At 39.6% G+C, this 22,036-nt stretch overlaps 1 protein-coding gene across 1 annotated transcript; it reads left to right on the top strand.

The window, feature by feature from the left end:
• The first annotated feature begins 265 nt into the window (after positions 1 to 265).
• On the top strand, positions 266 to 1,959 carry YARS2 (tyrosyl-tRNA synthetase 2). The gene is given in 8 exon segments (XM_037048025.1): positions 266 to 580; positions 582 to 631; positions 634 to 912; positions 915 to 1,076; positions 1,079 to 1,174; positions 1,177 to 1,218; positions 1,221 to 1,534; positions 1,537 to 1,959. Coding segments are annotated over 8 exon segments (1,308 nt in total). The 5' UTR covers positions 266 to 380; the 3' UTR covers positions 1,702 to 1,959.
• The last annotated feature ends 20,077 nt before the right edge of the window (positions 1,960 to 22,036 follow it).

Raw genomic sequence — 22,036 nt, 5'->3', positions numbered from 1 at the left:
GTGTGACAGCATGCTCAGAGAACTGTTAACTGTTTATAAGTAGGAAGATTTCAGCTTTAAAATGCATAAAGTAATTGAGATGTCCCATTTTTGGCATTCATTTCAGGGCGTTGTGTTACTATTTAGTGGGGGGGGGGGTTCTGATTATTTGTCCTCGTATTTTTTAACTGCTCTGTAAATGACTACCATCCCTAGCAGCAATTCTCAAAGAACAATAGAGTACATACATTCTGAGATCTCAGGAAGGTTATGATCAAGAGCTCAGTTTTTATTTTTTCAGAAGTAACTTCAAAGAAAAGAGACACATTGGGCCTTTTCGCTCCCATGTTGCGGTGCGTTTCCCAGGCCGGTGGTTTTGTACCCCAGGCCTATTGGAAGTCATGCCAGTGGGGCTGCATGAGGCCCACTCTGGTGATAAAGGGTTCCTGGCGGTGCAGAAGGCTCCAGGTTTCTTCAAGCCCTTCCCTAAGAAAGGTACGAAAATAGAACTTCCAGAGCTCTTCGACTGTGGCAACTTTCCCCACACCATTTACTGCGGTTTTGACCCCATGGCGGAGTCACTTCACGTGGGGCACCTGCTGGTTGCAGGCCCTGTTTCACTTCCAGAAAGCGGGCCACAAGGTGATCGCACTACAGAAAGTGCCACAGCGCACTTGAGAGCCCCTAGTGGCTGCACCAAGGAGTGCTAGGCGCTCGAAGAAGAGTGCGTGAGAAGCCACGCACACGTTCTACATCAAGGGCTACAGACCCTGGCAGCTAATCACCAGGCCCTCTTCACTAATGGGCGTATCTGGGGAAGCTTCTCAGTGTTGGGCAAGTCATCCCAGTACCAGGAGCAGCCCCTGGTAGAATGTCTAGTGGCAGTGGGCGGCCACTTCCACATGGGCACACTGCTGAGTCGGCTGAGCTTCCAGACACAGAGGACATGATCTTCTGCGAGTTCTGATACCAGGTGCTCCAAGCCTATGATTTCTCCTACTCGTTCCAGCATTATGGATACTGGGTCTAGTTGGGTGGATCTGATCAGCTGGGCAATATCCCAGGATACGAGTTCATGAACAAGTTGCCTGGAGAACAAGTATTACAAGTACAGTTGGAGCAAATCTTAGAAAGTCTGCTGGCATTGCTGTTTGGCTAAACAGAGATAAGATATCTCCATTTGAATTGTATTAGTTCTTGTCAGGCAGCGAGATGATTCAATAGAAAGATACTTGAAGCTCTTTTTCTGCCCTTCCCAGAGACTGACCACATAATGCAGCTGCATGTCCTTTTGAGGACCAAACCAAAGAAGCAGGGTTCTCAAAATCTACTGGCTGCAGAAGTCACAAAGCTCATTCATGGACAAGAGGGCCTGGATTCTGCTTAAAGGTATACACAAGCTCTTTATCACGACAGCATAGATGCACTGGAAGTCATGGCTGATCGGGAGCTAAAAGAACTGTTTAAAGAAGCTTCATTTCCTGAATTAGTTTTTGACCCTGAAACAAGCGTCCTAGATATGTGCCACAAAGCAAATGCTATTCCAGATGGTCCTCCCAGGGGTATTGGATGATAACAGAAGGTGAAGTAGGTATAAATCACACACATGTAACAAATCCTGAGAGCATTTTAGTTGTTGGACAACATATTCTTAAGAATAGACTTTCATTACTTAAACTAGGAAGGTAGAATTTCTACATTATAAAATGGCTTCAGCTATGATGCAAAATCCTTCTGTTGATTCAAACTGATCTGTTGTTCATTCTCAAGACACACAAAAAAGTTGGCTCCAGAACTTACACCTTCACTTATGCAAATCAAGAGACTGGAGTATACTCTTGGCCTCCCAGTGTGAGTAATTTTATTAATAACATAGTTTGGTGTAGGGCAAATGGAGGCAGTCTGACTCCCTCACCCAATGTCTGGGCAACTAAGGGAAGCAGTTTCCCATAACATTGAGGATGGGCCTGATAAGCAGTGTTCGCATAACCTTTAGACTGGGTTCAATAAACTTTTCCCGAGGCCTTGAGTGGGCTCACATGCGTAGTATGAAGCTCTGTTGCATAATATCTGTTTGCATTTTGCTGGCTTTGTTGTCTGTAGAGGGGCTCTCTGCTGGGTGCCATGCAGGGTGACAGGTGACATGCAGTGACACATGCAGGGGGACATGCAGCTTGCATCGTGCTTGGATTGCCCACCCTTGAATAAAGGCATGTCAGACCTCCCAATGGGTCCGTGAATATTCTTCCATCTGTCCAAATCTTGTGAACCCGTCTGGCCTTGAATGGTTGCAACACAGTTGGTTAATAAGTTTGTGTAATGATAGCATATTTTATTTCCTGATCCTTAAACATTAAGGACTACCAATGAAAACTGTGATTTCTAGGGTTAATATGTTTTTAAAATTATACTTCATGAAAAAAAGACATGGAATTATAATGTTTTCTATCTAGAAAAAAATGAGGGAGTGTAAGTGGAAATTTGACATAGCATATGGTAAGCCATGGCAGCTATTTCATTTTGGTTAAAATTCTACCTGCTACAAAATTAGCTCAGGAATCTGCCTTGAGAATGGACTAAAAAGAAATTAAGGATAATATATCCCAGTTTTAGAATATTTTAACCTAGGACTTTCTAGAAAAAGTAATAGCATAAATAATACAAAAGATTCAGAAAGCCATCCCCTGCTCCCCACCAAAGTATATTACCTTCTGTTGATGTAAGAAACGTCCAAACCTGAAGAGTTTATTTGAGCCAAATTGACAACATATTCCAGGGTTCAAGATCTCAAATGCTCCAGACAATAACAGTTTTGCAGCTTCTTTTATGAACTTGAAATTAAAGAGGGAATGTAAGAAAGATGGGAGAAAAGAAGGAGGGGATTGGATTACAGGATAATTAACAAGAATATGTGCTCTCTGATATTTCAAAGGTGTGTTAACTGAGATGCACAAGAACAATAGACAGAGTTGGCTTAAAACCTTACACTAAAGAAGTTATAGGCCTGGGGCGTGACTACTTACCATGACCTGCCCAGTTAGGAATTTACGATCAGATCACCCTGTTATGTTACTTTCCATAGAACCCCTTTTTTCATCCATACCTCCCACCCCACAGGTAACCATTATTAATAGTTTCTTGGGTATCCAGATATTTTCTGTACATATATAAGTAGAGAACGATGATTTTATGCAAATATTAGTATAATATACATAATACTTTACACCTTTTCCTTTTCACTTAGAAATATATCTTGAAGATATATTTTATATCAGCACATATAAACTTATCTTTTAATGATTTCTAATTGGATTACATTGTGTTCTATGTAATATTAATTTTCTAGCATTTGATCCTATTATGACCTAGTATGGTGAACTTTAATAAATATTCCATTGCCAATATGATCAGTACTCTCTACCTGCTGGAGTAGGTCCTCTCTTCGCACATGCACACATAACCACATCTGTCAGACCTGTGTGCACCTCTATAAATAGTGCATTCATTCCTTGTCTTTGTTAAAACCTCCTGAGCATGATGTCTTTTTCAACTGAATTTTCCATTCTTCTGATACTTTAGTCAGTTTTAGTTTTGTGAATTTCAAGGCTCAAGCACACATAAGTATGTGATTGATATCTCCTCAGTGAAATTGTTCCTTTTGTATAGTAACGGGTTTTGTTTAAGTAGCATTTTGTCTGATAGAAATTGCTAAATTAGTATTTTTTATTTTGTTTTTATCTCAGATATTTTTTCTTTCTATCTCTTATTTTTCAACCTTTTGATGTTTCATTTTGAAATATTTCTCTTTAAGAAAGTTTATAATTTGATATTTTAAACCATTCTAACAGGTGAATTTTATCTATTCATGTTTATTGTGAATACTGATGTATTTGAACCTCTTTCTGCCAGCTTACTTTGAGTTTTCTGTTTTCCTTCTTTTATAGTTTAGTCTTCAGTTGTATTTTTAAATATACTTTACTGATTATACTATTACAGTTGTCCCTATTTTCCCCCTCTATTCCTCTTCACCCTGCACCTCCCTTCCCACCAGCATCCCCTATCCCCTGCCCTTAGTTCATGTCCACGGGTTGTACATATAAGTTCTTTGGCTTCTACATTTCCTATACTATTCTTAACCTCCCCCTGTCTATCTTCTACCTATCACTTATGCTACTTATTCTCTGTACCCTTTCCCCTTCTCTCCCCACCCACTCTCCCGTTTGATAACCCCACATGTGATCTCCATTTCTGTGATTCTGTTCCTGTTCTAGTTTGCTTAGTTTTTGTTTTTAGTTCAGTTGTTGGCAGTTGTGAGTTTGTTGTCATTTTACTATTAATATTTTTATCATCTTCTTTTTATCTGATAAGTCCCTTTAACATTTCATATAATAAGGTCATGGTGACGATGAACTCCTTTAACTTGACCTTGTCTGAGAAGCAGTTTATCTGCCCTTCCATTCTAAATGATAGTTTTCCTGAATAAAGTAATCTGAGATGTAGGTCCTTGTGTTTCATGACTTTGAATACTTCTTTCCAGCACCTTTTTGCCTGCAAGTTTTCTTTGGAGAAATCAGCTGATGGTCTTACAGGCACTCCTTTGAAGGTAACTGTCTCCTTTTCTCCTGCTGCTTTTAAGATTCTCTCCTTATCTTTCATCTTGGGTAATGTAATTATGGTGTGCCTTTGTGCGTGCTTCCTTGGGTCCAAATATTTGGGACTCTGAGTTTCCTGGATTTCCTGGAAGTCTATTTCCTTTGCCAGATTGGTAAGTTCTCCTTCATTATTTTTTTAAATAAGTTTTCAATTTCTTACTCTTCCTCTTCTTCTTCTGGTACCTTTATGATTAGGATGTTGGAAGGTTTAAAGTTATCCCAGAGATTCCTAAACCTCTCCTCATTTTTTTGAATTGTTTCTTCATTCTGTTCTGGTTGAATGTTTGTTTCTTCCTTCTGCTCCAAACTATTGCTTTGAGTCCCAGTTTCTTTCTTGTCACTGTTGGTTCCCTGTACATTTTCTTTTATTTCACTTTTCATAGCCTTCACTTTTTCCTCTAATTTGCCACCATATTCAACTATTTCTGTGAGTATTCTGATTACCAGTGTTTTGAACTCTGCATCTGACAGGTTGGCTATCTTTTCATCATTTTGTATTTTTTCTGTAGCTTTGATCTGTTCTTTCATTTGGGCCATATTTTTTTGGCTCAGTGTGCCTGTTATGTAGTAAGGGGCGGAGCCTTAGGTATTTGCCAGGGTGGGGCAACCAGGTCACTATTTATGGCACTGTCTGTGGGAGAGGGGTCCGAGAGGGAGCAATACTGCTTGCTTGGCTCTTGGCCAGCTTTCAGTCACTGCCTCTGCTACCCACAAGCAAATTGGGCCCTTCTGGTGCTGATTCCTGAGTGGGTGGGTCTGTGTATGTTCTAAGATCCTGTGGGTCTCCCCAACAAACTCTCCTGTAAGGCTGGGAGTTTCTCCTGCTGCCTCAACCCCCACAGGTGTTTTCAGTCAGAGTTCTTGAGGCTTTATTTGCCTGTGCTGGAAACCTGGGTTTCATGGTCTGTCTCACTCTCCATTTATCTCCTGGTTTATCTGCATGTAAATGTGGGACTGCCTGCTCCAGCAGCCACCACCTCTCCCACCCCGATCCTTCAGCTGCCATCTTGCTGTGAGTTTTCTCCACCCCCAGCTTCCCATCCCTGCCCCTCCTACCAGTCTGGATAAATGTTTCTTTTTTAACTCCTTGGTTGTCGGACTTCCATACAGTTCAATTTTCTGGCAGTTCTGCTTGTTTTTTGTTTCTGAATTTGTCATTGTCCTTCTTTTGGTTGTGGGAGGAGGCACAGTGTAACTACTTATGCCTGCATCTTGTCCAGAAGTTTTATTTTTTATTCTTTAAGTTTTAGTATGCTTAATTACGATTTTCTCTAAAGTATGAAATTGTTTAATATCTCTGTCTTCTTCCCTGATCAGAAATGGACCATAGCACATTTCTACTGCCCACTGAATATCTATCCTTATTTCTTATCATTATAGAGAATTTTAATCCTACGTTTTTGGCATAAAAAGAGATTTATTCTTTGTAGTCAGTAGTGAAAATGTATTCACCCACATATTTTATCAGTTCTCTGGTAGCAGCTCAGTGTCTTGGTCTTGTAGTGATGTGGGGATACCACAAAACTGTTCCGTGAACAAGCTGGTCCTTATTGCTTGTTTCCTATGGCCTTCTTGTATAGGCAGCTTCATATAAGCTGTGACCTTAGGCAGAAATCAGGGTGGCAACTTTATGGGTTTGTTTTCCTTTGGAGAAGCCTCATTTCTGACCTGGATTCCTGCCCTAGACCCTGCCCCAAATGCTAAAGAGCTCTGTCCACTTTGGACCTGGAGTGGCCACTTGTGTTTCTAGTACATTTCTGGAATGAGGAAACATTTATCATATTTTAAAGTGAAACTGCATATTCAAAGTGCTCTCTTTTCATATTTTATGTATTATTGGTATGTATTGTTCCAGGGTGCCTCAAAGTACAAATTTATGGTGCTATTTTGACTGGAAATTGAACCCCAAAGTTTATATGGAACACCTGTAATGTATCTTTCAATAAGTGTCAGAGAATACCTGCAAAAATGTATTTTTCTTCTAGGGGCTTATAAACTCCTAAGTGACATAAGGCTTAAATGCACAAATGAAGCAATTTTTAAAATACAGAACAGAGTAATATTCAAGTGTCCAAGTAGGTGATGTTTTCTGCAGGTGTAAAGGAAAGGTGATTCTCACAGCAGTTGGCAAGGCTAGGAGGGCTGTTTTGTTGTTCTCAGTTTATCTGGAGAAGGAAGAAGATGATTATATAGGGTGGGACAAAAGTAGGTTGACAGTTGTTCATATGGAAAATAATAAAATAAATGAATAAATAATAATACAAAAACAAACTGTGTTTTGTGCACTCACAACTATAAACCTACATAGACCACACCCTGTATGTGTGTTAAGTAACACCCAGGCTGGTGTGTACATCCAAACGTATGAAAAAAATATTTTATTAAATTTTCTATATTTAAACCTGTCCTCCAAGGGAGCTCAAGAGAATATCTGAATATTCACCTTTCAGAAACATGATTCATCTTCTTTTAACTTTCTCTAATATATTTAAACAATTGCTAGACCCTTTTCACCTGCTGGGAATATCATGAGTAGGAGTTACCCATAGTTAATATAATCATTTCAAAAACCAAAAACAAAGTGATTACTTCAGTCATGAATAATTGATTCAGACTGATATTTTCTCTTTTTTCAGGTGTTTCACAAATGATTCTAATGAGGCTAGAGCAAAGTCAACCCCATTTGGTTCTCTCATCATACTGTATAACAGACTATATAATCTGAATGAACTGGTCTGATTTGAAAGATTATAGATTCATAGATTCAGGTGTAGGGATAGGGTAGCTGTGGGATCATGTTGAATCTAGACCTCAACCAACTAGAAGTAATCACACTTTTCCCTAAATTCACCATCTATCTCTACCCTTCTGGTAGCATTTTAAAATATGAATATCCCTAATAATAACTTGGTCCTTCTAGCCTATGTATTCCTTGAGGAAAGAAGCCATGCCTGACTTGGTTTTGAATCCATCAAAAACAGTTGGAGTGTCATCCTGTAGCCCAAAGGCTGTGGGTTCAATTCCTGGCAAGGGCACATACCTAGGTTGTGGGTTTGATCCCTGGTCTGAGCGTGTGCTATCCCCTGTCTGACGAGGCAGCCAATTGATGCTTCTTTTTCACATTGATGTTTCTTTCTCTCTCTTCCTCTCTCTCTAAAATAAGTAAAAAAAAAATCCTTTGGTGAGAATAAAAAAAACTTTAGCAGAGTATTAAAGAGGCCTGTTAATAAATATGTGGCTGATCATGTAAGGGTCAGATAAGCAGGTGTACATGTACTGACCCTGCCAAACTTGTACTACATTACTTCTTTTCTCTTCAGCCTAGTCTCTTTCTATCCATGTCACATATACTTCTTTTCTGCCTCTCATAATAATAACAAATTATTGTAAGTGACACAGAGAGGTTATCTAACCTACCTGAGGACACACAGCTAATAAGACACCAATCCAGGGTTTGAACCCAGGCAGTTTGACCCTAGATTCCATGCTCTTAACTGCTATACCATTCCTGATATAGGATCAGATGTATGGGAGCTCAGTAAACACCCATCTTCTTGCTCTTAGTCTTTGGCTCCATTTTCTTGTGAGAAGAACTCTAGCACCAGATTCACAGCTAAATTACTTTAAACAAAAGGCTTCTTCTCCTGCCTACCGGTGGTCAACCCAGCAGTCCCTTAGAGAGGGTGGTCATGCCCAATGACCAGTGGAGAAATAGTCATAGGCACAGTCATAAAAATAATTAGTTCAAATTACAATGAACATCTAAAGGAATCCTCATAAAAAATGTGAAGAATAAATGTTTTAATTCTATCACCATCAGTTGCTTTTTTAAAAATATATTTTATTGATTATGCCATTACAATTGTCTCATTTCCCCCCTTCATTCCCCTCCATCCTGCACACCCCCTCCCACCCACATTCCCCCCTTTAGTTTATGTCCATGTCTCATAAGTTCTTTAGCTTCTACATTTCCCACACTACTCTTGCCCTCCCCCATTTTCTCCCCACTGTCTATGTTACTTATTCTCTGTACCTTCTCCCTCCACTCCTCCTCCCACTTCCCTGTTGCTAACCTTCCATGTGATCTCCATTTCTGTGGCTCTGCTCTTGTTTTAAGTGTGGTTGTTAATAACTGTGAGTTTGCTTTCCATTCACTGTCCATGTCTTGGATGTAGGTCCTTGCATTTCATGACTTGGAATACTTCTTTCCAGCCCCTTCTTGCCTGTAAGGTCTCTTTTGAGAAATCAGCTGACAGTCTGATAGGAACTTCTTTGTAGGTTACTGTCTCCTTATCTTTTGCTGCTTCTAGAATACTTTCCTTCATTTTAATCTTGGCTAATGTAATCTTGGCTTATGATGTGCCTTTGTGTGTTCCCCTTGAGTCCATCTTCTTGGGGACTTTCTGAGCTTCCTGGATTTCCTGTAGGTCTATTTCGTTTGCCAGATTGGGGAAGTTCTTTATTATTTGTTCAAATAAGTTTTCCATTGTTGCTCTTCTTCTTCCCCTTCTGGGATCCCTATAATTCAGATGTTGGAACGTTTAAAGATGTCCTGGAGGTTCCTAAGCCTCTCCTCATTTTTTTGAATTCTTGTTTCTTCATTCTTTTCTGTTTATTTCTTTCTTTCTTCCTTCTGGTCCACTTCATTGATTTGAGTCCCAGTTTTCTTTTCATCACTATTGGTTCCCTGTGCATTTTCCTTCATTTCACTTAGTGTAGCCTTCATTTTTTCAACTAATTTGTGACTAAAATCAACCAGTTCTGTGAGCATCCTGATCACCAGTGTTTCGAACTATGCATCTTATAGGTTGGCTATCTCTTGGTCACTTAAAAGTATTGGCTCTGGGGCTTTGATTTGTTCTTCTGATTGAGCCATTTTTGGTCAGGTATGAGGGGTGGAGCCTTAGGTGTTCACCAGGGTGGGGCAACCCAGGTGGCTGGGTTGTGAGGCTGTATGTGGGGGCAGGGTCAGAGAGGGAGCAGTGATGCTTGTTCTGTGCTTTCTTGGATTTTGGTCCCTTCTGCTGCTTCCCACAAGCAAATTGGGCCCTTCTGGTGTTGGTTCCCGGATGGGTGGGCTTGTGTACATTCTAGGACCCTGTGGGTCTCTCCACTGAACTCTCCTGTGAGGCTGGGAGCCTCTGCTGGCACCTCGACCCCCACAAGTTTTTCGATCAGTGCTTTTAGGCTTTATTTCCCAGTGCTGGGGCTCTGGGTTTGTGCAGTCTGTCTCACTGACCTTTTTTTTTTTTTTTTTTTTTTTGCCTGGTTTATCTGCATGCGAATGTGTGTCTGTGGTCAGCCAACTGCCTTGCACGACTTACTGGGTTTGCTAGTTTTCTCTCTGCACCTGGTTCTGCTAACCATTGCCTATTCCTACCAGGATCCCTGTCTGTCAGCCACTGACTCTGCCCCTCTTACTGGTCTGGATGAATAGTTTGTTATTGTCGGACTTTGGTACAGTTCAATTTTCTATCTGCTCTGGTTGTGTTTTTGTTGCTAAATCTTTGTTGTCCTTAAATTTGGTTGTGCAAGGAGGCACAATGTCTCCACCTACATCTCCCTGTTGGCCGGAAGTCCCATCAGTTGCTTTTGAGAAAAAGGGGGTGTGACATTATTTTCCTGGGTAAGTCTTTTTATCTGGATACATTTTTTAAATCTTATTAAAGTACCAGACCATATTTCTGACTTCACCCCCAACTCCAGTACTTTCAGTAGAAAGTTATCAGTGCTAACAAAAAAGAGAAGAGGTGACAATAATCTAAGATGACAAATTATTCAGATATGATTTCTTTTGACTTTGGAATGCAACCAGAGACTCCACTCACTTGTTGCCAGCAGTCTTGGCCCAACTGATGAGAGTTTGCAGCTTCACTGGGTAGCAGAAAGGAACAGGCCATAGAAAATCCACTCAATAACTGAGAATAAAAAATGAATTCACATTATAGAAACATATATACTTAATTTTAATAACATTGATACTTTTCACCTGTGATTCTTATAACATGTTTGGTTATATATTAGATATTTTTATTTTCTTAAATGTCTTTTGAGTGTATGTGAACTCATTCAAAAATATCAAAAGCCTGTTAGTGCTAGGCACTGTTCTTGGGCTTTGGACACATCAGCAAACAAAACAAAGATCCCAGCCCTCACGGATTTTATATTCTAGCTGTACAGTAACTGTGCAGTATTGGTACCAGAACTCACAATGTAAATTTATTATTTGAAGGCTTGGGTGTTTAATATGCAAGAGTAATATAAATTTTTAGCACAGTACCAAATTACCAGGCAATTTTTCTTCTCAAGAGTTAACTTAAGTAATACATGCAACAGTCCCAGGGTATAGAATGGCCCTGTCTGGGGACAATTTGAACATGATCTTAGGAGAGCCTGTCATCACCCCAGAGATCATCAAGAAACTAAATGAATCAAAATGGTGTTTCTAAATCTTCTTACTATTAGAAGCTGTTTTACCTCATGTTTTAGAGAAATTTAATGCTTTAAACATATTCCACTTATTAAATAGTAATAGATTTGTTTTCCTCTGTATATACCATTTCTGCTACTTTGGAAGTAGGCACCAAAAACACCCCAAGAACCAGGAGTGCAGGAGGAATATAGATGTAAAGAACAGATTGGGCATAAGCTTGTTCCTGCTCCGTACCCTGACACTTATGTCCATCTGCCACCATAGGATCCCGTGTTTGGGGCTGTTACAGTTGTTGGGGGTGGGAGGAAGCAGGGAGCCTGCAGAGATAGATGATGGTGTTAGAAGTCATGGTGTTTTTTAAGGTACTCTTTCATAAGAACTACAGTATAATTGGTGTCTTCATTTCTTAGGGCTGCCATAGCAAATGACCATAAACTTGGTGGCTTAAAACAACAGAAATATATTCTCTCAGAGTCTGGAGGCCAGAAGTCTAATATGAAGATGTAGGCAGGACTGTGCTCCCTCCAAGGCTCTTGGGAAGAATTCTCCTTGTACTTTCCAGTGTCTGATTGCACCAGATTTTACTTGGCTTGTGGCTGCATAACTCCAGTCCCTGTCTATATCTTCACATGGCCTTTTTAGCCTCTCTGTCTGTGTTTTCTCCTCTGCTGTGTCTTATAAAGACACTTGTGATTTGATTTAGGGCCCATCCAGCTAGTCCAGGATGATCGTGTCTCAATATCCTTAACTTAATTACATCTGCAGAGATCCTTTCTTCCGAGTAAAGTCACATTCACAGTTTTAGGGGTTGTTACATGAATATTTCTTTTAGAAAGCTACCATTCAACCCCTTGCAACTAGGTAGACCAAAAAAAGCCGTCAAAGCTAGAATCGAAATATTAGGTAAAGGTTTTTAAATTCTCCCTACTGCTCCCAAACCCCATCCTTCTCTCTTAATCAGAGATATCTGGCTATTGCTTCAGTTCGCAATTAAATGTTGCCACTGGACTTAAGCTCTGCTCATGGCTTCAAGATCTGGTTCTTCATTTTGGTTCTCATCTTGTTTTAACTCCCGGAGTAACTCTTGGTATCCTCTTGAATGAATGACTTCTGCTGACTTTGCAGACCATCTATGATGCCACCTTCCATGCTCAGCATGGCTTGCTCCCCCATTGCCCAGTCTTGTTACTGATAGAACATATGCATAGTGTTTCAGCTGGCCAAGTCCTGGTTGTATAAGAGCGTAATGCAGTGACCTCCCAAGAGTTCTCCAAATATCCTAGGTGGGACAAGAAACCAACTGCCTCCCTCGAGTTGTGCTTATAAAAATGTATAATCCCAGGATTAATGTCAAGCTATACTCCCCATCGTGGTGGAAAGCAGATTCCACATTCTGTGGCTTCCTTTTGTACTGAAGTTCTTTTCACTCAAAAGGACTGGTGCTGATTGCTTAGGACTTACCCTATAAAAAGTTAGGTTTCAGATCTGGTTTGAGATAGACCCATCTTGTTTCTTGTCCAAATTCTGCATTCCATTTTTCTTGTTTATCTTTTGCTCTCTTAGTGTTTTTTATTCTCTCTTTAAAATGGACCAATTACAATTTTCCACTTGAAAATAAATTTCATCATACTTTATTCCCTCATTTGTTTTTCCAAATGACTCAAATCTTAGTTAAGAATTTTATTAGCAGCTCCAAAGTATGATGCTCTGTAATTCTTCTTGTGAAGAATTACAAGAAGTGTAATTCTTGTGAAAAGTGAAAAGTATAAGGAGCAAGTCTAGCCTTTGGCCTGAGGTTCTTACAGTAAAGTCCTAAAACTAAATCATCACATGATTTTGACTGACATACATGCTGACCTGTCCCCCATCAGAGAGGTGTCCAGAGATTTCATATGTCTGTCACCACTAAAATCTTTGTGCCATAAAGACACATAAAAGCGAAAATGCAAGTATTGTGAAAATTACTTCTTATTCAGATATTTAAGTTTATAGTCTGGCTTTGCATTATTGCCTTATAAAGCAATAAGTTTTTATAAGATATCTCATAAGTAAGGAAGTGTGGAGATGTCAATTTTATCAAATTATCAAATTACTATCAGAATGAGATGTAAAATTTTTTTGCAGAGTACTAATGTGAATATCATCATAATGTATTTATTATATTAACTGGATTTCCAAATTTGAGCAGCCTACCTAGGTCAGTAGACTGAGCACTAGGTTGGCATTTAAGTACTCCTATAGTCTAACTTCAGTTTTACTACTAATTGGCTGTGTATAGTAAGTAAACCATTTATTTTTCTTTACAAAGCCTTTGGCTTTGTAAAGTATATAAGTAGAAAAAGAGTAAGGCATGGTCATTCGAATCCATAATATTTAATTTGAGGAATTCTTGGCTCCAGGGCTAGTTTTTATTTTCTAATAAAGTACATGGAACAGTGCATCCATAGCTTCTTCTTCTTGCTCCCAGGCCTCCCCTCAGTCCCACACTGTACACCCCAGCCTCTGACAAACAGGGCTTTTTTGTGGCCCTTAGAAAAATAGCAACAATCTTTAGAAACAAGCCTATGAACAACTCAAATATATTGCCATTTTTGCATTCTTTTTCAGATAGCTTTTATGTTTCCTTTCTAAAGTTAGATAGCCCAATCATATAGATGATTTCAGAGGATACCAAAGAGCTTTAAAATAGTGATGAGACTGCCACAGAGATGATCAAGTTAAGAACTAAGATTCTTTTACACAAAGAATGAGAAACTTATTTGGGGTGGGGATGAGTCAGCTTTCTTCAGTCAGCTTCAATGGTTTGAAAGTTTATTTTGTACATAATGACTTTGTTCCTTGTCCCCTAAGATCAGCACAACAAGAAAATATTCATGAAGGAATTATGATAGATATAGGTAGAAAGGTCTATTCTGATACCAGTCTTGTAGATGCCTTTTCTAAAGAAGAAAAAAAGATCCTACCCTGGCTGGTGTGGCTCAGTGGACTGAGTGCTGGCCTGCAAACCAAAAGGTCGCTGGTTCAATTCCCAGTTAGGGCACATGTCTGGATTGTGAACCAGGTCCCCAGTTGGGAGTGTAGGAGAGGCAACCATACAATGATGTTTCTCTCTCTTTCTCACTACCTTTCCCTCTCTCTAAAAATAAATAAATAAAATCTTTTAAAAAAGATCCCAATCTGTTGCAGCTGTCCCAGAGTCAGAGGAGTGAACAGTCACTTCACAGGTCATCATATCTATCAGCTTCCTAGAGTTTGAATACCTCCTGAAGAAATTTGTAGCCTCCTTTAGTGTCTTCTTTCAGTCTCTTTTAATTCTTGCAGCAAGAACGTGTTAATACTGCAGAGAAGCTCCTCTGTGCATTTAAGCTTACTTTCTCTTTCCTCTGGGAAGGCACAACAGATGATCACCATACATCCTTTCAACACTGAATCCCTATACCATTGTCTTCTTTTTCCCCCTTAACCTTCATGGAGTCTATTTCCAAAAGCCTTAATTACCGGTATTTAATCCTTGCTCCTCGTATTTTATGGAGAATGACAATTCTGAAACCCCCTGATCCTGAGAAGTAGAGAATTCTTGACTTATTTTTGCACTAAAAATTTAAGTGCAATGGGATGTATGAGCAGAAATAAGTCATTTTTCTGTTTTAGATTGCCAAATTGCAAGATTTCAAAATTAAAATACCTAAGAACAGGTATATCAATTTTCTGTTGGAAATACATTTTTAAAAAGCACAAAAAATTTAATCTCAAACTCTGTAGCTGTCAGACAGATGAATGGCTCTTCTATTTGAAACAGCTGCCAAAAATAAGAGGACCGGGTGTCATTTCTCTCCTTGGTGAACTATCAGGCTTCTCTTAATGAATCTGGCATGTTACATGTGGCCGAAGTAGCTTGTCATTGTCAGAAACTAGTGTAAACAGTTGTTTCTCTGCCTATAGCTTATAATCCTATTGCCTAGGACTAAAAGATATTCTGATTGCATAGTATTTCATGAAGACAATTGAATAAAGTGCGGTTTTACATTCATTTTAGAATTATTTTTATTAAAGTGAAATTCACACAACACAAAATTTAGCCATATTAAAGTGAACAATTCAGTGGCATTTCATATATTTACAATATTGTTCAACCACCATTCATATCAAGTTCCAAAATATGTTTATTGCCCCATAAAAAATTTTATGCTTTACTACCTCCAAGCAGGCGTCAGCCTGCCTTCTGTCTCTATGAATTTATCTATTCTGTATATTGCACACAATATGTGACACTTCCTATCTGGCTTCTTCCACTGAACACCTATTTAAGTTTCATTCCTTTTCATGACTGAATAATGTTCTATTATATGCCTAACTACAATTTGTTTATCCATTCATTCATTGATGGGTTGTTTCTAACTTTTGGCTACTATGAATACCACCACTATGGACATTCATGTACAAGCATTTGAGTATGTCTTTTCAATTATTTTGGTTACATATACCTAGCAGTGAAATTGCTGGGTCATGTAGTAATACCATGTTTAACATTTTCAGGAACTGCCAAATATTTTCTGCATTTACTTCCTTTTTAAAATATATTTTCTTGATTATGCTATTATAGTTGGCCCATATTTTTATCCCATTTATCCCCCTCTACCCTACACCACCCCACCCACATTCCCCACCCTTAGTTCATGTCCATGGGTCATACATGTAAGTTTTGGCTTCTCCATTTCCCATACTATGCTTAACCTCCCCCTGCCTGTTTTGTACCTATTATTTATGCTTCTTATTCTCTGTACCTTTTCCTCCATTCTCCACCCATCCCCTTCCTTGCTGATAACCCTCCATGTGATCTCCATTTTTGTGCTTCTGTTCCTGTTCTAATTGTTTGCTTAGTTGTTTTCTTTTTGTGTGTGTTTTTAAGTAGAGTTGTTGATAGTTGTGAATTTGTTGCCATTTTATAGTTCATAGTTTTGAATTTTCTTCTTTTTTCTTAGATAAGTCTCTTTAACATTTCATATAACAAGGGCTTGGTGATGATGAACCTCTTTAACTTGACATTATCTGGGAAGTACTTTATCTGCCCTTCCATTCTAAGTGATAGCTTTGCTGGATAGAATAATCTTGGATATAGGTCCTTGCCTTTATGACTTAGAATACTTCTTTCTAACCCCTTCTTTCCTGCAAGGTTTCTTTGGAGAAATGAGTTAGTAGTCTTATGGGAACTCCTTTGTAGGTAAGTGTTTCCTTTTTTCTTGCTGCTTTTAAGATTCCCTCCTTGTATTTCACCTTGGCTAATGTAATTATGACGTGCCTTGGTATGTGCTTCTTTGGGTCCAAATATTTGGGACTCTCTGAGCTTTGTGGACTTCCTGGAAGTTTATTTCCTTTGCCAGAGTGGGGAAGTTCGCTGTCATTATTTGTTAAAATAAGTTTTCCATTTCTTGCTTTTCTTCATCTCCTTCTGGTACCCTTATGATTAGGATGTTAGAACATTTGAAGTTGTCACAGAGGTTCCTAAGCCTCTTCTCATTTTTTTTAATTGTTGTTTCTTCATTCTGTTCTGGTTGAATGTTTGTTTCTTCCTTCTGCTCCAAATTGTTGATTTGAGTCCCAGTTTCCTTTCCTTCACTGTTGGTCCCCTGTATATTTTTCTTTATTTCACTTTGCATAGCCTTAACTTCTTCTTATATTTTGTGACCATATTCAACCATTTCTGTGAGCATCCTGATTACCCATGCTTTGAACTCTGCATCTGATAGTTGGCTACCTCATTATTGCTTAGTTCTATTTTTGGAGATTTGATCTGTTCTTTCATTTGGGCCATATTTCTTTGCCTCAGCATGCCTATTACATTGTAAAGGGTGGAGCCTTAGGTATTCACCAGGTCAGGACAACCCACATCACTGCATTGTGGCACTGTATGTGGGGTAGTGGTTGAAGAGGGAACGATGTTGCTTGCTTGTCTCTCTGCTGCTTGCTTGTCTCTTTGCTGGCTTTCAGTCACTTTCTCTGCTACCGACAAACAAATCCGGCCCTTCTGGTGCTGATTCTTGGGTGGGTGGGTTTGTGTACATTCTAGGGCTCTGTAGGGTCTCTCCAATGAACTCTCCTGTGATATTGGGAGTTTCTCCCACTGCCTCAACCCCCACAGGTTTTGACAGCCTGAGGTTTCAAGGCTTTCTTTTCCCTTGCTGGAACCCTGGTTTGTATGGTCTGTCTCACTCCCCAGCTGTTCCTCCCCTCTGCACAGAAATGTGGGACCATCCAGTTTGCCAGCTGCCACCTAGCTGCAGGTCCTCTTTACCCTGGCTCCCTGTCTCTTCCCCTCCTATCAATCCGAATGAATGTTTCTTCTTTAGCTCCTTGGTTGTTGGACTTCCATAGAGTTCAATTATCTGGCAGTGCTGGTTATTTTTGTTTTTAAATTTATCATTGTCCTTCTTTTGGTTGTACAAGGAGGCAAAGTATATCTACCTATACCTCTATCTTGGCCGGAGTCTGCATTTACTTCTGAAAGGGAAAACCCACAGCATTAATGAAATGAACTTGTCTTAGCAGGAAGAGCACAACCCTCAGATTCTCTGAGGAGAACTCTCTGAAGAGTCAAAGGGCACATACCTGACGGACATCTGCTCCTGGATAGACAGAACCAAAATACACTCTGAACAACAACAGTAACCACAATCTCCATAAAGTACCAGGGGAAGAAATCTCAAATCAGTGTTAAACTCCAGGTAAGTTTTTATGATGGTTTTTTTGAGATGCTTCAATCAATGTACATCAGTTGCCCTTTAGCCATGTTGCTACTATAATTAACCTTAACCCAATTAAGAGAGTTATTTTAGAGAAAGAAGTCAATTGTGATGAGGTTTATTCTGAGAAAAAAATCTTAAAAACAGTCTAGGGTTGCCAGAAGTTAGGTTTGTGCCTCTTTCTTCCTGTCAGTATTTCTTCTCTGACTAATTCATGCAAATTAATTTGTTAATGTTTTTTTCTCATTTTAACAAATTAATTACCATCAAATTATCACATAGGAAGTCATTTGCCTATTTTCCTAAAAGTTGTTACTCTTTTGTGGATAAATTGGTATAAGACTAATCTAATTTGCCTATTGAAGAAATAGACTGGACTTTTTAAGTACATGTCTTCATTCAGTTTTCTGAATGTCCCCACAGACATTTCCTTTTGTGACACTGATATTGAAGATGTAGTGGGGCACTGAATGATATACAGCCTCCACCCATCTTGTAGTGCCCATAAAAAGCTACATTACACTGTCTGGACTCATGATTTAGGGAACAGTTTACCATCCGTGTAATCCCATGCTTGATCAATATGCTGATAGTGGTGTGCAATAGAATTACAACCATAACAGAGTTAAGATGGAATAAATTAGAAACATAAACATTACTCCTTCTTGGAGGTTTTGTTCAAGTCAATATAGTTAAGATAAGAGGCCCAAACAGTGCACTCAGAAAATTAGCTCATCCATCGAGGATCCTGCCATGTTGTAATTCAGAATTACCCCTCAGCACTACATAGCTATTACAGTCTGAGTGGCATAGCTGCCAGGGAATGGATCCTCAGAGAACCCTGGGTAGTCCGAGTCAGAGGACCTGTTCCTTGGCTGCTAATCCACTGTGCTATAATAGTTCAGCCCTGATCCCTGACATTATGTTCCTGAGTCACATGCTCTTGAAGGTTACTTCAAGTTTAAGTAAAAAGGTCAAAAGAAGACAGAGAGGTAGGCAAGTATGGGCTCCACAGATGCCCTCTTTGGTCAGATGGCATAGGAACAGATTAGGGAAAACAGACTACGTGAGACCTCCCTTCCCTCATGCAGAAAAAGACTGCTTCTTGAGGCAGGCTCACAAATTCCTGAGAAGGGAGTAATGATTATGTCTGTGGAGAAACAAAATGTCCCTGAAGTAGAATGTTTGAATCCAGTCATACATAATTGGTGAAGCAAACAGGACAGAGCTTGGCACTTCAGGCTTCAACCCTATTCAGGAGGATTTGGTTCATAGTAGAATTTATGTTAAAACCTTAAGTCCCAATCTCTCCCAGGTTAGTATCTTGAGGTACCAAGCTAGTTAGACCTTTAAAGTTTGATTAACCTTTTCTAAGAACAGAAGAAATCATTCTTTGTATGAGTGTCAATATTCCCTTGCCAGTAATTTATCTTACTTTTCGTTCTTTAAAAAAGTCTTGAGAAATTCATCTTAACAAGTTAATAACTCACAACAATATTTTTAGATGATGCTCACATGCACTGCTTACATAAACTTAGCCCAGAGATAGTCAGGTGATATCCTTTCAGCTGGCACACAGGTCCCTTCTTTCTTGCCAGAGTGGAGGTCAGATTCTTGGTAAATGTGCAAGGCTCATATGACTAAGGAGCATTGCTTTGGCCCCTAATGAGATTCTCAGTAAGCCAAAATAGGAATCAGGGCACCACACCAACCCTGTGAAAGCTCCAAGAACTATTCCTGTCTCCAGTACAGGGAAAATAAATTGCAGGATCTCAATGAAAACAAAAATCCATTAATTTTGCCATACCCACCTAATCCTTTATTCTAACTATAGCAGAAGTACCAAGGGAGTTTTGCGGTTGGGTAGCCTGGTTTCTCCATTATTGATCTCTAAAGGTCAGGATGTGTTTCAGTTTCTATATGTAAGCTTGCTATCAATCTGCTAGACATAGAGTTTACTTGACCCTTTAGAAGCTATTTCTGTAACCCATCTAGTCCCAGCTTCCCAGTCTATGACTATAGTGGAAAGTATCCCTCCATTTTATACCAAAATTATGACAACATTCTCTCCTACCAGCCCACTTGCTGGACAGTCACCTCTCTCAAAGGGCTCTGAACTATATATGAAACTTTATTTGTATTACCTTATAGATAAAGCCCCAGAAGACAGCATTTCCATGTACCCACTCTGGCCTTCTCAGTTCACTGCTTTGACCTTCAGAAAAGTTCTGCTATCATGAGCTCAGTTTCCCCACTGATGCCTGTGTTGCCCCACTTCAGCTTCAGGAAAGAACCATATGATCTCACTTATAAGAAGAATCTAATAAACAAAATAAACTAATGAGCAAAACAGAGTCTGAGACATGGAAACATGGAACAGACTGACAGCTGCCAGAAGAAAGTAGGGAGACAGGGAATGGTGGACAGAAGGGTAAGCGATTAGTCAAAGAACATGGATGAATGACCCATGGCCATGGACAATGGTGTGGGATTGACTATGGGATCAGGGGCTGGGCTGGGCAGAGGAGGGCAAAGGGGGAAAAATTTGGACAACTATAATAGAATAAATAAGAATTTTAAAAAGACAGGGAAAAAAAGCTAAAAACTTACAGAAAAGGAAAGTTTTTCTCTTGGTCCAAAGACAGCATCCTAATAATGCTTCCCGTTTTTTGTTGGGGCTGGAATTTGGATATTGTTTACTGTCTTTTCATCTTAGGGGTTCCTTACCCCGGGGCCTCAAATGCTGTTTGTTTCCCTCTCTGGATCTCTGTTCTCTGCTGCCATTCCTGACAAAAACAGAAGCTTGAGATTGCTGCTACCCTAGGGAGCATGAGGCTGCTCAAAGCTTCTCCATACTTCAAAGTCCAGGGACAAATAGATCCCTAATCCAGAGACGGGTGGATACACCTCCTTCTACAGTCCATAGTTTCCATTTATTTCCTGCATGGGGATTATTCACTTTCCAGGATGACCAATGGTGGCTACACCCATTCTCTAAAAGAAAAAACCTACATCCATTCAACCATTGAGCCCAGTGGGTGGCCTTTAGGCCCATAATGCAATCTCAAAATGGTGTAATGTTGGCCTATTTCACAAAATTAATCTTTTTTATCCATGGTCACCATTTTATAATTGTATTTTCTACCCCTGCTATTTCTTAGGTATAAGGATCTTTAGGGACATTAAAGTGTCTATTAGGTACAGTGTGGGTCTGGAAACAGATGGCTTACTCCATGTAGGTAACTGAGGGAAGTGGATAAAGGCACTATTTACAAGGTGTGGTTATTTACAAGGGTTTAGAAAAATCAGCAAGGATGGTGCAGTATCTGGGGTTAGCAACAATGGGAAACTGTTACTCCCCATAAGTCTAAAGTGGGAAAGGAAGGATGTATTTCCCAGAACCCAGAGAGAGTGTGGAGAGAGCTATCTGGCAAGAGTAGTAGCCTTTAGTGGGTAGATTCAGACAACCCTGCACACTGTGATAGAGAGGGATCTGGGGAGTAAATATCCCAACCTCCTGTTTTTCATCTTCGTCTCCTATCACAGTGCCTCTCATCACCACATTTACCAAAATCCAACTTTAGCCAGAGGGCAAGGGAGTTTGTTGATGCATTCCATATAGGTTAGCCTTCCAGAGCCAGAGCAGAGCAGAGAAGGATAAAAATTAGATCTGAAGAGGTAAAACAAGGTATCCTATTGTGAAACTGAACAGCTTTAGTTTTTCTCTCTAAATTTATTTCTTATGGAATCTCCTCAAAACACTAAAAATGGAACTGCTTTTTGATCCAGTGATTCCACTGCTTGGAATGTACTGTAAGAATCACGAAATACCAATCTAAAATAACTTATGCACCCCTATGTTTACAGCAGTGCTATTTACAATAGCCATGTGCTAGAAACAACCTAAGTGTCCATCAGTAAAGAAGTGGATCAAAAAGTGTGGTGCATTTACACAGTGGCATATTATGCAGCAGAAAGAAAGAAGGAACTCCTACCTTTCATGACAGCATAGATGGAAATGGAGAATATTATGCTAAGTGAAATAAGCCAGATGGTGAAAGACAAATACCATATGATCTCACCTATAAGAGGAACCTAATGAACAAAATAAACTAGTAAGCAAAATAGAACTAGAGGCATGGAAACAAGGAACAGACTGGCAGTGATCAGATGGGAAGGTGGGGAAGGGGGGATAATTGTAGAAAGAAGGGGAAAGGACTAGGCAAAGAACA

The sequence above is a fragment of the Sturnira hondurensis genome, unplaced genomic scaffold (assembly GCF_014824575.4).
Source record: "Sturnira hondurensis isolate 20B ecotype Veracruz unplaced genomic scaffold, ASM1482457v3 Scaffold0006413, whole genome shotgun sequence".
Lineage (NCBI taxonomy): Eukaryota > Metazoa > Chordata > Mammalia > Chiroptera > Phyllostomidae > Sturnira > Sturnira hondurensis.
The sequence above is the reverse complement of the archived record's forward strand: the minus strand, read 5'-3'. Positions and strand labels throughout refer to the sequence as shown.